Source organism: Leuresthes tenuis, unplaced genomic scaffold, assembly GCF_036924035.1.
Source record: "Leuresthes tenuis unplaced genomic scaffold, fLeuTen1.0.hap1 SCAF_24, whole genome shotgun sequence".
Classification (NCBI taxonomy): Eukaryota; Metazoa; Chordata; class Actinopteri; order Atheriniformes; family Atherinopsidae; genus Leuresthes; species Leuresthes tenuis.
This window is the reverse complement of record NW_027325378.1, coordinates 11,943,025-11,957,465: the sequence shown is the minus strand read 5'-3', so window position 1 is coordinate 11,957,465 and position 14,441 is coordinate 11,943,025. Positions and strand designations below refer to the sequence as shown.

Genomic DNA, 14,441 nt, shown 5'->3' with positions numbered 1-14,441 from the left:
TTAACAAAAGATTTTCCACTTGTCGTTTGATGTGTGTGTCTGTGTAGCCAGGGGGGACGTAACTGAGTCTCTCCTGAACATTCAAACCATATCCGGGCTCAGGTCTCACAGGCCTTGCAAACAGCCTCCAGTTTCCTCTCCTCTCTCTGTTCGTATCTCCCCGTCTTCTGTTTCTTCCTACCTCACTGTAGGCGGGACATCATTTCTAGCAGGCCCAAATCACCACTCGCAGGCAATAGTTTTAAAGCATCAGAGGGTGTTAGATTATATTCTAGAGAGCAATTGGTCCTTGTGCAGTTAATAATAAGAAGTAGAGATTTTTATTTTTGGGGTTTGTAGTTCTCAACCCCTTTTGGTTCTTTGATTTCCTAATAAAAAAGCTATGTCTAATTGAAAGTTACATTGAGGAGCTTTTAAACACTTCAAGATAACAGTCGAGCTGCTCGTCCCCTTTAATTTGAATAACCGTTGGAGGTCTAATGATGTGCATTTAAATAAGATAATACAGTAACAAACAATGATCACAGAAGGGTAAAAAATGTTGCTCATTTTGTAATGTTTCCTTTCCCTGTAATCATCTCATGAGCCCTTAGCTTTATCTTATGACCTCCTGGGAGGTCCCATCCCAACACTTGGTTCTTGGTGAGTCCTGTAATAAGGTGGTATGCACATTCCATGTGTTGCAGGCCTGTATATAAAAAGAGCTGTAGCTTTAGCTTCAAAATGTTCTCCCTAAGATTACAGTATTTTTCACCTTTTCTATGTTTGTGGTGTTTCACAATGTGTGTGTGCGCGTCTCAGGGCACGATGGAGTCGAGCACACTTGTAAGCATGGGTTCCTGACTTCACCGTGCGTTTGTTTATAGGAGGACTTAGCGGCTGCTTATTTTCTGCTCAGTTCCACCATGAAGAGCACTGGGAGCCTTTCATCTTTGCAGCTCCACTTTACACAATCCCAGACACTGTTAGCTGTGTGTAGAGGAAAGGTAGGGGGAGAGATGAGGAGAGATTTGTGTGGTCGGAGGCCAAGAGTCACGAGAGGAGACGCAGTCGCACACACTTCAGATGCAGAAACAGAAAAAACAAAGAGCAGAGGTTGATCGCATCCTCCAGCAATGAGGTCAAAACCAGCTCAAGTAGAACTTATTGTACTTCTATACTCAATGAGGACGGATCAGTATGACTTCTGAGCTCCAGTGTGTCTTCGTGTTTGTGTCTGAGAGGGTCATGCATATGCTCATAATTTCATTTAGTCATAAAATTGTCATATTTTCCTCCATTTGCATGTGATTGCTCACGCAGCTGTTCATAATCGAATTTTGTAATGTCATTATCACATGGCAGATGGACATGGAGGGGTTTCACTCGTCATGCTGAAGAGTTAGACTTGTACTTACAAACAGTCATTGTGACCGTAGCTCCTCCTCTTTCTAGGAAGTGTTTAAAGTATTGGCAGCACTCTAAGTCCTGTGTTGATACTCAAATCATTATCACTTCATGCATCACCGAGGCACAGGTAATTACTATAATCAGGGAAATGCTGTCTAAATATTTAATATCTGGCTGTGGGTAGATATCCGGTAACAAAACCGATGGCTACTTAGATAATCACTAAAGCTGGAGTATCTGGCACTAAAGAAAACAGTTTTAGCTTTCTAGACACATTAATTCTTCAAGTACTGATAATTGATGTTTGGACCTGTGGTAAATAAATACCACATTTTATATAACGTGTAGATATCCAGTCTCAGATCTGTAAAAGTTTATTCATATTGTACATAAGCTTCTATACTTGCAAGTGCTGTACTGTGGGAAGAATAACTTGCTGTGTTGTTCAGCTTTAATCCCAGTCCCAGTATCAGTTCTCTCCCATGTCCTCTTCTTTGGAGACATTTGTTTTCACTGTAGAGTTTGTTGTCAGTAATTAGAAGATTCACTAAAGCTGTGAGCGCGTACATATGACTGACACGCAGTAGAAATACCTCCTCATACAGAGCATGTTTTGAAAACAGAGATAAAGACAAGCTTGGTCTCAGTGTCTGATACCAGAACACAGCTTTTGAACATGTAAACACGGTGTGTGTTGGGCTGGATTGTTACTTTTCCCCACCCACAGCCTCCTCCAAAGAGCAAAGACAATTAAAGCATCATGCATCTGACTGGACTTTACATGTAACATGAAAGGAGTGTTCCATGTTGGTTCTAACAGGGGTTCCCACGTCATCATACATGTTTTGCTCTTTTTATTATTTTTTTTTGAGTGGAAAATGAATGCGTGAAGATGGAGAAATCTCAAATATTGGAGATAATGGGAGATTATTTGTAAAGTTACAGCCACAGATTTTCCGTTGGCCTGCAAGGCTCTAAACAGTGTGACGTATTTGCCAATCTTAAGCAGTAAAGAAGAAAACCCTTAGTAATTTGATCAAAAACTCACATAAAGCTAATTGGACAATTGTTTCGGTGAGTGTTCACATTTAAAGGAGTCAAATTAAACAAATGAGTTATTTTTAAAAGTAGCCTCGCATACTTAGTCTGTGTTGTTTTCAACTGCTTCCATGGTTTCTTTCCAGTTAAAGGCGAGGGGGAAAACCAAGAATTTTTCGAAAATCCCTTTACTAAAGCCAAACAGAAAACCAGTCTAATTGGGGGAACGTGGCATTTGAACTTGTTTCTCCCCAGATGAACCACATGCTTGACAGAAAAAAAAACAAAAAAGAGAAGAAGCATAAACCCACTACTTCAGCAAATGCAGCATGACATTTCACCATCCTCTTTCAGTGGCCTTGAGGGAAGAGTCTGTAATTGAACCTCCCTTCGTCCTCCATTGTTTGTGATGAGATAGAACCGGTTATAGAGGGTCAAGAGGGTGGAGTACCCCTGCGAGCTCCCTAAACGCATCCACGCTCTGAGGTACACTCAGACGCAGGCAGTCGTGCATTAATCCATGTAAATATGCATGCACATGTGTATAAACACATCAAAAGTGAACTTCACCAAATCTTAATAGCAGAACAGTGAATCATTGTTCTGTAGACCAGTAAACAGAGCACCGCAGTGTGTGTGTGTGTGTTTCTGCCAGCCTTCCTTCAGTGTCTTTTTTTTTTCTTTTCTTTTGCCCTTTCAGCTGCCTCACTTGGTTTCCCAGGCTTTGTTTGTTCTAATGGCTAATGTATTTATGACTTACTTTCTTACTTCCTCGAGACATTCTTTAATCCCCCTATCTTCTCTCTTCCTCTAATTTCCTCCCAGCACGGGCAGCTGCACACATTTAATGTTAACCAACTATCTCCATCTGTTCACTGCAGAGTGTCTCCACTACAAAAGTCCGAGATTGTGGATATGGTGAAGAAACACGTGAAGGCCATCACGCTGGCAATAGGCGACGGTGCGAATGACGTGGGGATGATTCAGACGGCTCATGTTGGAGTGGGAATCAGCGGCAACGAGGGCATGCAGGCCACTAATTCTTCTGACTACTCCATTGCACAGGTGGGAGCAGACAAAGCATACATGCCCTCGGGTCCTGCAGAAATGTTCCAGGCTTTTACACGAACATACAGTCATTTGATAAAGAAAGTGCATCCTCTTTAAATTAGAAGGTCATACCCATTAGTGCATTATGCATAATTATAATCAGGCCCTTGCCTGGCCTTGACCTCAGACAAACAACAACATGTTATACCACGTTGTAATATATGTTGCAGTAAGCTACAATAAAAGCAAAAGCAAGTCCGTCCAGCCATCCATTTTCTTTCACTTTCACTTTCTGTCTGAGTTTGGGTCCCAAAGGCATCATGATGAGATGTTCAGAGAACCTCAGCTGACTTCTTTTCAAGTGGAGATGCATCTCCCTCCAGATGCTGGGTCTCCTCACCTTTTCTCAAAGGTTGAGCCGAGCCACCCTTTGAAAAAAAACCTTATTTCAGGTCACTACCAAAATAATGCAATTAAGATTGAACCAGTAGGTTTTGCCTTTTGGTTCAGCTCTTGACCACAGTGGACTGATGAAGAGCCGTCTTCATCAGGAATCCAGATGTTGCGATGGTCCAGCCAAAGTCCAGACCTCAAACTGATGAAATGCTGTGGTGGGACCTTAAGAGAGCTGTGGATAAACAAATGCTGCAAATCTCAATGAACTAAAGTAACCTTTACAAGAGGAGTGAGCCAAATTTCTCCACAATTTGTGAAAGACTGATAACATCATTCAGAAAACTACTGATTTATTGCTGCTAAGGGCTATTCAGTGAGGGTGTACTCTGTTTTTCAGACCCTGCTTCTGCACTTTGGTTAGGTTTCTGTTCGATAGATGGCATGATTTGAAGTTGTTATTGTTCATAATGAGTTTGGATCGGAGGATTTTTTTCGTTGTGTCATAGAAACATTTTTGAAAAAGAAAAAAAAATTCAAATCATTTCAACTATTTTACATGGCCGCAGATTTGGAATGCAGGTTTGTTTGGACACCTCGCTGAATTTTCTGAAAGCACCGAGTCTTTTCTGCCTACTGCACTTAATCCTGATCTTTAATCCAACCTCAGAGGAACAAATGAAAGAAGAATCCACTCATAAGTGTCAGTGAAGTATCATACTGTCAAGGCAAAGCTGCTTCACATCACAAGCCTTAACAATCTGAAATATTTTAGTTTATTTATAGTCTCATCAAAAGTAAGTAAATGGCTGTCAAGTTTGGTAAGTAAAAGCTAAACTTATCTCTGGATGGGATAAAGCTAGAGCTGAAGCTGTCTTGTAATATTTTAAACGAGATTAAAATAGTTCAGAACAAAAATAATATATTAGAGTAAAAGAATAAACAGATAAAAGTTGAAGTTTTGAACACCCCAGGAGTTATGACCCCTCGGATAACTTGAACCATAATTTCAGACCCCATTTCGTTTGTTAAGGAAAGCTCTTATTCAAACAAGAACTGTTAGGAGAGGCCAAGGGATATAAATATCTGAATTTAATTAAAAAAACAATAAAAAAAACAATCGAATGACCACAAAGCAGTAGAAAGTTATGTCTCTAAATCTCCTCTTGTTAAAAAGGCAAAAAAAAAAAAGCTTCTACTTGACTGAAATGTTCAAAAATATCTTCAGATGAAACAGAAAAAAAAACAAAAAACAACAAAGCTCTCCAACTCTTAGCTATGGAGTCGGGTCGATCGTGCTTTGGGATTTTGTTGCAGCCAGTGTTGGAGGTAACATTTCACAAGATGGATTCAGTTGAATAGCAGTTTGAACTCAAGATGTCACAACATAAGTAGAAAAAGCTAGAAAAGTAAAACAGATGTCTTCTACAACAGGGTTGGGATTGAAAAACGAACTTCTTCAAAATGTGCAAGTTGAAGGTTTTGCCTTCAAATAGCTTTTTCAGAAAGAATAAGTTCTACAAACAAGGACAGAGAGTGTTGCTGAATGCTGGTTGCTGTTTATTTTGTCATTATGAAAAGGCCAGAAAAGTAAATCAAAGATCTTTATCCAGAATGTTAAAACATTGTATGTCAGCATTTTTTTTTATCATCATTAAATTTGAAACATTCATTTTGAGTTTGAATAAAACCATAAACCCTACACTTTTAAGTTCTGTTTAATCATTATTCTGAAGGCTGTGATTCCTGATTGCCCCGGAGTCCTGTGTTTTCTGTGTTTTCCACACAAACCCACTCTGACACTTTCACTGTCTTGTTTATCTTAAAGCTCCTGGACGTCCTACCCGACTTATCTTTATCAGCAAACCTCCTCTTGCCTCAAATTTCTCTTCGCTGTAACTCACTTCATATCATCTCTGTTCCCATATGCCTCTGATTTTCTTTATTTGTCCTCTAAAAATAGACATTTCTGTTTATTTTTTTCTTCTTCTTCTATGGTGCGCAGTTCTCCTACCTGGAGAAGCTTCTGTTGGTGCATGGGGCATGGAGCTACAACCGTGTCACAAAGTGCATCCTCTACTGTTTCTATAAGAATGTGGTACTCTACATAATAGAGGTAAGAGCCCCACCACCACACCCTGTCTGCTTTACACACACACTCACAGTTACATTAACAGAGACGTTTTGCAGCTGTTTGTCGACGTGGCTGACAGTGATAGACGAGGTGCCCTTCTGGTGTCTGCTTTCTGTCTCCTATACACACACATATATACACACGTGCACATAAAAGTGTCTTTAGATCAGCAGTGACGAGACCTTGGCCCTCAAGGTCAGCTGCTGTGTGTGCGCGTACTTAAATTACACATTTTGTATGTACTTTTCTTTCTGCAATCAGGGACAACAACAAAAATTCCCATAACGTAAATCATACCATTTTTAGGATGAAGACTTGGTTTAAGGTTCAGGGAAGGATGAATGGAAAACGAGCAGAAGTCATGGTTTGGTTAAATCCTTTAGGAATAAGTGTAATCAGTGTATTGTCCTAAGAAGTGATGGAAACATTACTGCTGTTTGGATGTGTGTGTGTGTGTGTGTGTGTGTGTGTGTGTGTGTGTGTGTGTGTGTGTGTGTGTGTGTGTGTGTGTGTGTGTGTGTGTGTGTGTGTGTGTGTGTGTGTGTGTGTGTGTGTGTGTGTGTGTGTGTGTGTGTGTGTGTGTGTGTGTGTGTGTGTGTGTGTGTGTGTGTGTGTGTGTGTGTGTGTGTGTGTGTGTGTGTGTGTGTGTGAGATGAAGGGGCACACTGCAGCCCTGACTTGCCTGCTATGAGGGGCATTTGTCAGCTGTGCTACTCCCACCCTCCCACCACCTCACTCTACTGTCTGACGTTAAGGATGCCAGCAGGTGCTGATCCTCATGAAAGCTGCAGCCTGTAGCCCTCTGTCCCGCTCACACCACCACTCTGTCCCTGTGTGTAAATATATGTGTGCTTCCACGATTATCTCACATAATTGGCTTCCAACAGAGCCCTCTAGGTTAAAGGTCAGAGACTGTCTCTGTCCACTTAGTGGAGACAGAATAAGGGGGATGGGGTGCGTGTGAGAGACAGAGAGTGTGCGTATCTGACCTCACCCCTAGGCTGTATGCTCCACTGTATGCCCCAGGAATGCCACAGCTCCCATCAGCGGCCCCAAACATTTTCTCTATCTGTCCTCAGATCAGCTTGTGTCTGCTCTTTGTGTGCGTGTGTGTGTGTGTGTGTGTGTGTGTGTAGGAGGGGGGTGGTGGGGTTAGTGTGGGCGCATTAATGAATGTGAAAGCGAGGCAAAAGTCAGAGACATTAGATTGTGTGTTTCTATAAATAAAGTCATTGAAGTCAGAACGTGGTTTCTGAGTGGTTCAAAACCTTTGTGATGATTGCATTTAAAACATCGTGATTCTTAATGGAGCTGCAGGAAGTGAAGCTATTATACAAGGATGTTTTTATTTTCTGAGTCATTATGTTCAGTCTGTCATTCTGCAAAGATTTTCTCATGTGGCCATATTATTGTCGAAAGAAAGGAACACTTTGATTTGTCCATCTCTTCCTGCTGTTTCCACTATCAGTGCCTCCCAAAGGCAATTTTACCCTCTGCTATTGTTCCTCTCATCCCTCTCTTTGTGCCCCAGCTCTGGTTCGCCTTTGTGAACGGGTTCTCCGGCCAGATCCTTTTTGAACGCTGGTGTATAGGCCTCTACAACGTGGTGAGAATCCGCCTTCACTCCCTCTTCAACTTATCTGACTCTTTTCTGTTTCTCCACTCTCCCTCAGTCTCACGCCCTCTCCTGCTTTCACTTAACTGATGCAAACTGTTGTTTCCTTTGCTCTCTACTATTATTTAGTAAATCTTTTCTACTCTTTCTTTTTATTAGGGTATTTCTGTGTGTTCTGGTGACTGCTTTATGTACTTTACATCTGTCTGCAGATGGCTTCAGGCTTTTTTAAAACATTATGGAATTCCTTTTTGTGCTGACAATCTGATAAGAACAATGCAGCTAAACAAAGTATTGGCACATGTGCTTTTTGTGGGTTTTAATGGCTGCATGTTTATGTTCGGTGTGCTGCAGATATTTACTGCACTGCCTCCGTTTACTCTGGGGATTGTTGATCGGCCGTGCAGCCAGCAGAATATGCTCCGTTTCCCACAGCTCTACCGAATAACCCAGAATGCCGAGGGTTTCAACACCAAGGTACTTGTGCTCACATTTACAGTCCACGCACACAAAAAAATCTGAAATCACAGTCATTTTTGTTCTCTTTATTCAATTTGTGGCTGTTTGGGATTTGTTGAGTGATGGCGGATGTTTGTTTGGGACTGCAGTGGGTAAACAAGGGTGGCGTGGAGGCTGAGGCGTTTCCATGACAACGCTTAATGTGATTCACAGCACCAGAATAAGGAAGTCTTTCATTTTAGACTACTGTACGTGCGTGAGTGTGTGCTAATATGCGTGTGTATAGTACAGGAGGGCACTTTTGATGGCACTAACACAGAGGAAGTTGTGTGTTACTGTGAGAAGTTGCTGTTTCTGTATATGTTTGTGTGTGCGGGGGCATGTATGTGCTTTGGCATTAGCTTGCACTAACTTGTTTTCCACTTTTTTCTCTCCCCCTCTTTCCCTTTTCTCTCCTGCTCCATCTCTCAGGTGTTTTGGGGACACTGTATTAATGCACTGATTCATTCAATTATTCTCTTTTGGTTTCCACTCAAGATGTTAGAGCATGGTAAGGGACTTAAACAAGCTTTTCCAGTCCATTCATTATATTTGACACTTTGTCTCAAAGCTATATATGTGTTTTCCTCAGACTCTCCCTTCAGTAACGGTCAGGGAAACGACTACCTGTTCGCAGGAAATATGGTGTACACAGTAAGCATCAAACTTGTATTTTTTTTGTGTGCAGATATTCTCTTTTCACAGTTCACACCAACACTGAGCTTCTTCCTCAGAGCCCGCTTGAATCTCTAGTCAATCTACTCCCATCTAGCCAGTCTGTCTCCTCTCTACACACATGCATCTCTTCTCTATACACTCCTTTATCTCGCACTATTGCTATCATTTGACTCCCCACAGTCTCACAAGAGTATCTGTGGTATTTATTATTTGTTGTGTTGTGCCTGTGTGTAGACTGTGGAGAGTTGTGGGAACCCCCGGATGCTTTAACAGACATTGCTGAGTTTACTATGTGACATTAATGTTTATGATCTCCACAGTCACCAGAGAACTAATCCAGTTTTCTCTCTGTACCTCTCCCCCCCCACCCCCACCCGCTCCTCTCCTCCTGTGTCTGTGTGTGCGTGCATCTGCACAGTATGTGGTAGTTACAGTGTGTCTGAAAGCTGGAATGGAGACCACCGCTTGGACCAGAGTAAGAACATTAATACACTTTTAATAAACCACATGTGCTGTACTTGATAAATAAAGAGGGGTGGGGGGAGGGTGGGTTCTCTCAGGATTTTACTGTCTAAATGCTTCATAGTCTGGAAAGGCATGGGAAAAGATGTGGTGTACCTTGATCTTGTGGTGGAGGTTTGAAGTTTCTCAAAACTGCTTTTGCTTGCACCTTTTCTTCGAACCGGATCACGTACAGTTGCATTTTTCTCCCCACTGCTACCCTGCAGTATTTTTAGAAATGTCCATACCCAAAAAAATGTCTGAAAAACGTCCAAACGATGATGTATTAACACGTCCTGAACCATTCAAATTAGCCAAGAGGATTTACTGTGAAGCAGCTGCAAGAGCTGCTAAACATGCTTTGAGAGATTAATCTTGCAGGGAACAAATGGACTTCATAGCTGCTCAGGCAGAGCATAGCAAAAGAGAAAAACAGACCTGAAAACAGTGAGATTACCATCTGTTAGTTTGATATCAAATACAGAAACATAGGAGCGAAACAGATCGAATTTAACGGCTAACTAAAAGCCCAGATGTCCTCGAGCTTTTCAAAGAATGTTCTATTCAAGTCATGAAAAATGTTTTACACTTCTTTTTTTATATGTGGTTTTTATTTAGTTATATCATAGAGATTCAGAAAGTAATAAGATTGTTTTAATTATCGGTTGATGATTTTAGTCATTTTCCAAAAGAAGTTGCCCAACATTGTCTATCCTATATTTGGATTTGTCCTTTTTTTGTGATATAGAACAGTTAAACATCTTAAAACAAAAGCATATTAAGGAACTCACTTTAGACTTGGATAAATTGCACGTGATAGCTTTATACTGCTTGTATGAGACTGAGATTAAAACATGATTAGCAGCTTACTCTAAATATTCTACCTGTATACCCTGCATTTAGTGAGAAAAATTTGCTGTCCTGTGCAACAACATAATAAACGGGGAATAATCCGAAAATCGAGAAAGAATAAGCAGGAAACATCTGAACGAAGAATTAATAAACAAAACGAAGGATCTGGCTAAGTGTGTGGTTTCAACTTTCAGTACTTGTAACAACATCAGCAGAAGTGGATGTAGAGTTCAGAAAAACAGTGGCTCAAGCGGTGACAGTGACATTATTTAGTTTTTCCTCCCCATTGGAGTGACAGAGACTGGCGGGATAGACCGATAGGCGCTGACACCTTTGTCCGTTCAGCTGTCACACAACAGTCTTGCAGTAATGAAGCAAGGTCCCACTGGAATTCACACAGTGTCCCCTTACAGCAGATCACAGACAGGGATGAAGACAAGAGAAGGAGGGAGGGAAAGGTTTTCTATATCCGGATGAGATGTATGCAAACTATTTGACCTTGTGTCTCTCTTTCTCTCTGTTTTTATTTTTGTAACTCTTCTTTTCTTCCTTTTCTTTATCCCCCCCCCCCCACCCTGTTTTAGTTTTCCCATCTGGCCGTATGGGGAAGCATCGCACTCTGGATGGTCTTCTTTGCTGTCTACTCTGCCATCTGGCCCACCATCCCCATTGCCCCCGACATGCTGGGCCAGGCAAGTTGCTCTCTGTAAACACTTGTCATTCTTTTCAGTAACGGGAGTGATTTGGATTGTCGTATCCCCTCCCTCTACAACTCTTTTCTGCAACATTACCTACCCCTCCCTTATTTGTGGTTGCTGTTACACGGCGTCTATGAGACTCACCTCTTGGGTGTTCTGTGTCAGCACTGCTGGAGCCCCAGGGGGAGGTTTATACCCCTGCAGCCCCTCTCAGCAGGCTTCCCACACCTGCTGTGTGTCACCCGAACCCCGGTCTTTTACTGCCCTCTGTGGAGGTGTTGACTCAAGAGGGTGGGCTGCTGTTGGTGGTGATGAGCGTCCTGGGGGGTGGTGAGGATGGTGTCTGTAGGAGTCCTTGATTGAGAGACACGATTTAGTGTTTTTGGGATAAATGTTGGTGGGCTGAAGTGCCCTACTGAGTGAGCACAGGAAGGAATAGGACCGTCTCAACTGCCCTCAGCCCATTAATTCAATTTGTGTCAGAAATCAGGAATGCGGTCAAATATCTCTGCAGCTGCTCAGTCTAACTGGGGAATGGTCAGAGACACTCAACTACCACCCCCTATCCCTCCATCAGCCCCCCTAACAACCCTATTACCTCTCTTATTTCCCCCACTCCTGCTATCTATATTTCCATCTGTCCAGGGGGGACACGGGATGGAAAAGGGCTGTAGAGCTCTGCTCAGAATAACCTTAGTAAAGTGGAGGAGACTAACAGTCTGATTCTGTGTCTTTAGCAAAATACAGAAAATTATTTATCCTCGGCATTTTCCATCCTCAGCACGTGAAATGTCCTGTTTCCAGTGCTGCAAATGTGCATCGTGTGTCTCTGTGTGGGGGGGTTTTGTCACAGACACAGATATTTTACAGAGGCTATCTGACTCGTTTTCCTTGTTAACGTTCTCTTCTGGGAATCAAGTGGTCTCTTTATCTGTGCTTGAAAACACAGGAGACAGGAAATATGCAAGATGTGCAATGAATTAGTAGAATTCATGGTTCTATTAAGTTAAATATCTACGCTTGGATATCAAGGGTTGGGCTTGTGAGAGGCCACAAAGCTCTTGCAGCGAACCAGTTAGGAGATGTTTGGTAAGAAGGAGAAAACTCTGGGATTATCAGGAGCAGGTGAGGACAAGCAACAGAGGCAAGAGTCGCCAATGATGAAAGAAAGTTGTGAAAGAGTGAGATTGAAGGGAATCACAGGAGAAAGATGAGTGGGAGTAAGAAGCAGGGAGAGTCAGACTGACAAACGAGACGGTGGTTAGACACATGATTAATTGCGGGAGACAGACCAAGAATGGGGTCATTGGTCAATGAGTCCGGTTTGCAGCTGGACTGCATGGACAGGTAGGAAGGGGAAGGGGGAGGTGAGGGGGGGTCTGTGGTTACTCACTTGCGTTTTTATCATTCTGCACCTCAGAGGCACTGTATTTCAGTCATGGGAATGGTGTGTTTAATCCAGTTTGTGGTGCAGATACAGGATGTGAGAAAGCTATGAAATATGTTTGGCTAAGATTGGGAGTGTTCAACTTTGGCTAACTTTCACTCCCCATACTTTGTATGGCTTTCTCACTCTTATTTCTTTTTGCCTTTACCCCACGTGATAGTTAAACTGTGCTCATTAGCTGAGAGAAATGACTCAATCCTCCATTTGAATTAATATGCGAGCGAAAACAAACGGAGTCTGTGTTTTGTCATTGCAGGCTGGCCGGGTGATGCAGTGCTGGCACTTCTGGCTGGGCCTGGTCCTGGTGCCTACTGCATGTTTACTCAAAGATTTTGCTTGGACAGCGTAAGTAGAACACATTTCACATAAATACATTGGAAATCCATACAGAGACTGTTTAGCTTAACTGAATCGTTTACATAACCCATATTGAGTCTGTGTCAACACCTACGCACACTTTATATTATGAATCGCATATGTCTGCAAAGTGAAATACTCAGACTTTCCGTCATGGGTCTGATGAGCTTATTTCTGCTCTGCAGCACACGTCGCACAGTGAGGAAGTCTCTGCTGGAGGAGGTGCAGGAGTTGGAGGCACGGGCCGTTGACCCAGGGGCAGCTGTGCTTAGGGATGCCAGCGGTCGCAGGTATGTAAAATCTGCAGACTCATGGGATCTCACCAGCATTTATATTCATTTTCAGTCGTGTACACACACATATATATATATATATATTTTTTAAATTTCCTTTTACTAAATTTTCTGTGAGTCAAACTGCTCTTACCGCTTTGGTTAAGATATGTTCACAAAATGTTTTTTTTTTTTTTTAATTATTATTGCAGTTGAGCTACTTCCTATCATTTTAGTCATGATTTGTGCAGCCTTTCTTTTTGTGTGAAAACAAACTGTATCTGTGTCAACTGTGGCACCGTCCACAGGGCCGAAGACAAGGCCGAGGTCCCCTAGAGCCAGAACTGCTCTGCAGAGGTAGTTTCTAGGTTTGCACTGTCCCACTGTGTGAACTCTGACCTCTAATTACTTGTGTGCCCCATTGCAAGCTGCTTTTGAGTGGCATGTGCATGGTTTTCATGCTCTGAGTTCAGAGTTCTTTCTCTTTATCTCTCAATCCCATCTTTAGTTCTATGCTCACAGATATTTTTCCCCCCTTGTTTTATTTAAATTTAACCATTCCTCTGGATTTCTTCAAAGGTGGACCAATCTGGACTGCTGTAAAGACCTGGTGTGTTTACTGTTTGGCTGTTGCTCCTCAGGCTGTGACTTAGCCTTAGTCTGTGGTGTTTGTAGAGTTGTGTTAGAACAAAATGCAATGGTTGTTGTTGGATTAAATATGTGCAAATATTGTACTTTTTATGTTCACACCAGTTTAGAGCTGTACCTCTATTGCTAATTATTCATCTAAACTTTTTTTACATATTGTTTCCAATCAACCAATGAAACAATTGAATAAATCAGCTACCAAACAGCACGTACAGTTGTTGTTAAAATGGACACATGCAAGTACAGATGGTGCAGCTATAAGTATAAATAAGTAGCAATTGAATAAATGGATTAAGTATTAGTTTCACAGTTCTTTGCCAGTAAGTGTAACAATAAGCTGGGTAATCCTCGGTTACCATGATTAGCTGCAAAAAGAACGGAGTGACACGGGCTGCTTCTTGAGATGAAGAAGTCTGAGGTATCTTTCAGGATAGGGAGGGATACGTGGATATTAACGTTGCTCTTCCTCACCCTTACAAATGGCCCTATCCTTCATTGAACCTGCTTTTTAAAACCATGGAAGCAAGAACTACATCCTTGCATCCTCTCCATTTCAAATCAGATGGAAAGTAAGGGTGGGCAGAGAAGCACGGAGCAAAATGGGGAAAAAAAATAACATCTGTGTTTGCAGTTCCTGAGTAGTTCTTGGCATAGGCGCGAGGTACAGTGCAGGATTTTCTCAGGGGAGGAATTCTAACGGAGAACATCCTTGAGCTCTTGAATCAGCAGGTATTCAAGGAGAGACATCACAGTCAGAGAAAGATCAGCTTGGGTCATACTGATGCACGAGCTGTTCATGTATTTATCTAGCCGCCATTTAGTCTTTTATCGTCCACTCAGCCCTGTCATCTGTCTAAGCAAAACTTTAAGG

The 14,441-nt window shown here is 42.1% G+C and overlaps 1 protein-coding gene across 4 annotated transcripts in view; it reads left to right on the top strand.

Annotated features, from left to right (window-relative positions):
* atp8a2 (ATPase phospholipid transporting 8A2) overlaps positions 1 to 14,441 on the top strand; it is a 44,121-nt gene that overhangs the window by 26,342 nt on the left and 3,338 nt on the right. For all 4 annotated transcript variants that reach the window (XM_072378331.1, XM_072378330.1, XM_072378328.1 and 1 more), the window contains 10 exons: positions 3,309 to 3,492; positions 5,876 to 5,986; positions 7,536 to 7,610; positions 7,974 to 8,096; positions 8,550 to 8,628; positions 8,710 to 8,771; positions 9,214 to 9,270; positions 10,733 to 10,840; positions 12,550 to 12,638; positions 12,836 to 12,940. In XM_072378331.1, the coding sequence (XP_072234432.1) occupies positions 3,309 to 3,492; positions 5,876 to 5,986; positions 7,536 to 7,610; positions 7,974 to 8,096; positions 8,550 to 8,628; positions 8,710 to 8,771; positions 9,214 to 9,270; positions 10,733 to 10,840; positions 12,550 to 12,638; positions 12,836 to 12,940 (993 nt within the window). The remainder of the gene's footprint in view (positions 1 to 3,308; positions 3,493 to 5,875; positions 5,987 to 7,535; positions 7,611 to 7,973; positions 8,097 to 8,549; positions 8,629 to 8,709; positions 8,772 to 9,213; positions 9,271 to 10,732; positions 10,841 to 12,549; positions 12,639 to 12,835; positions 12,941 to 14,441) is intronic.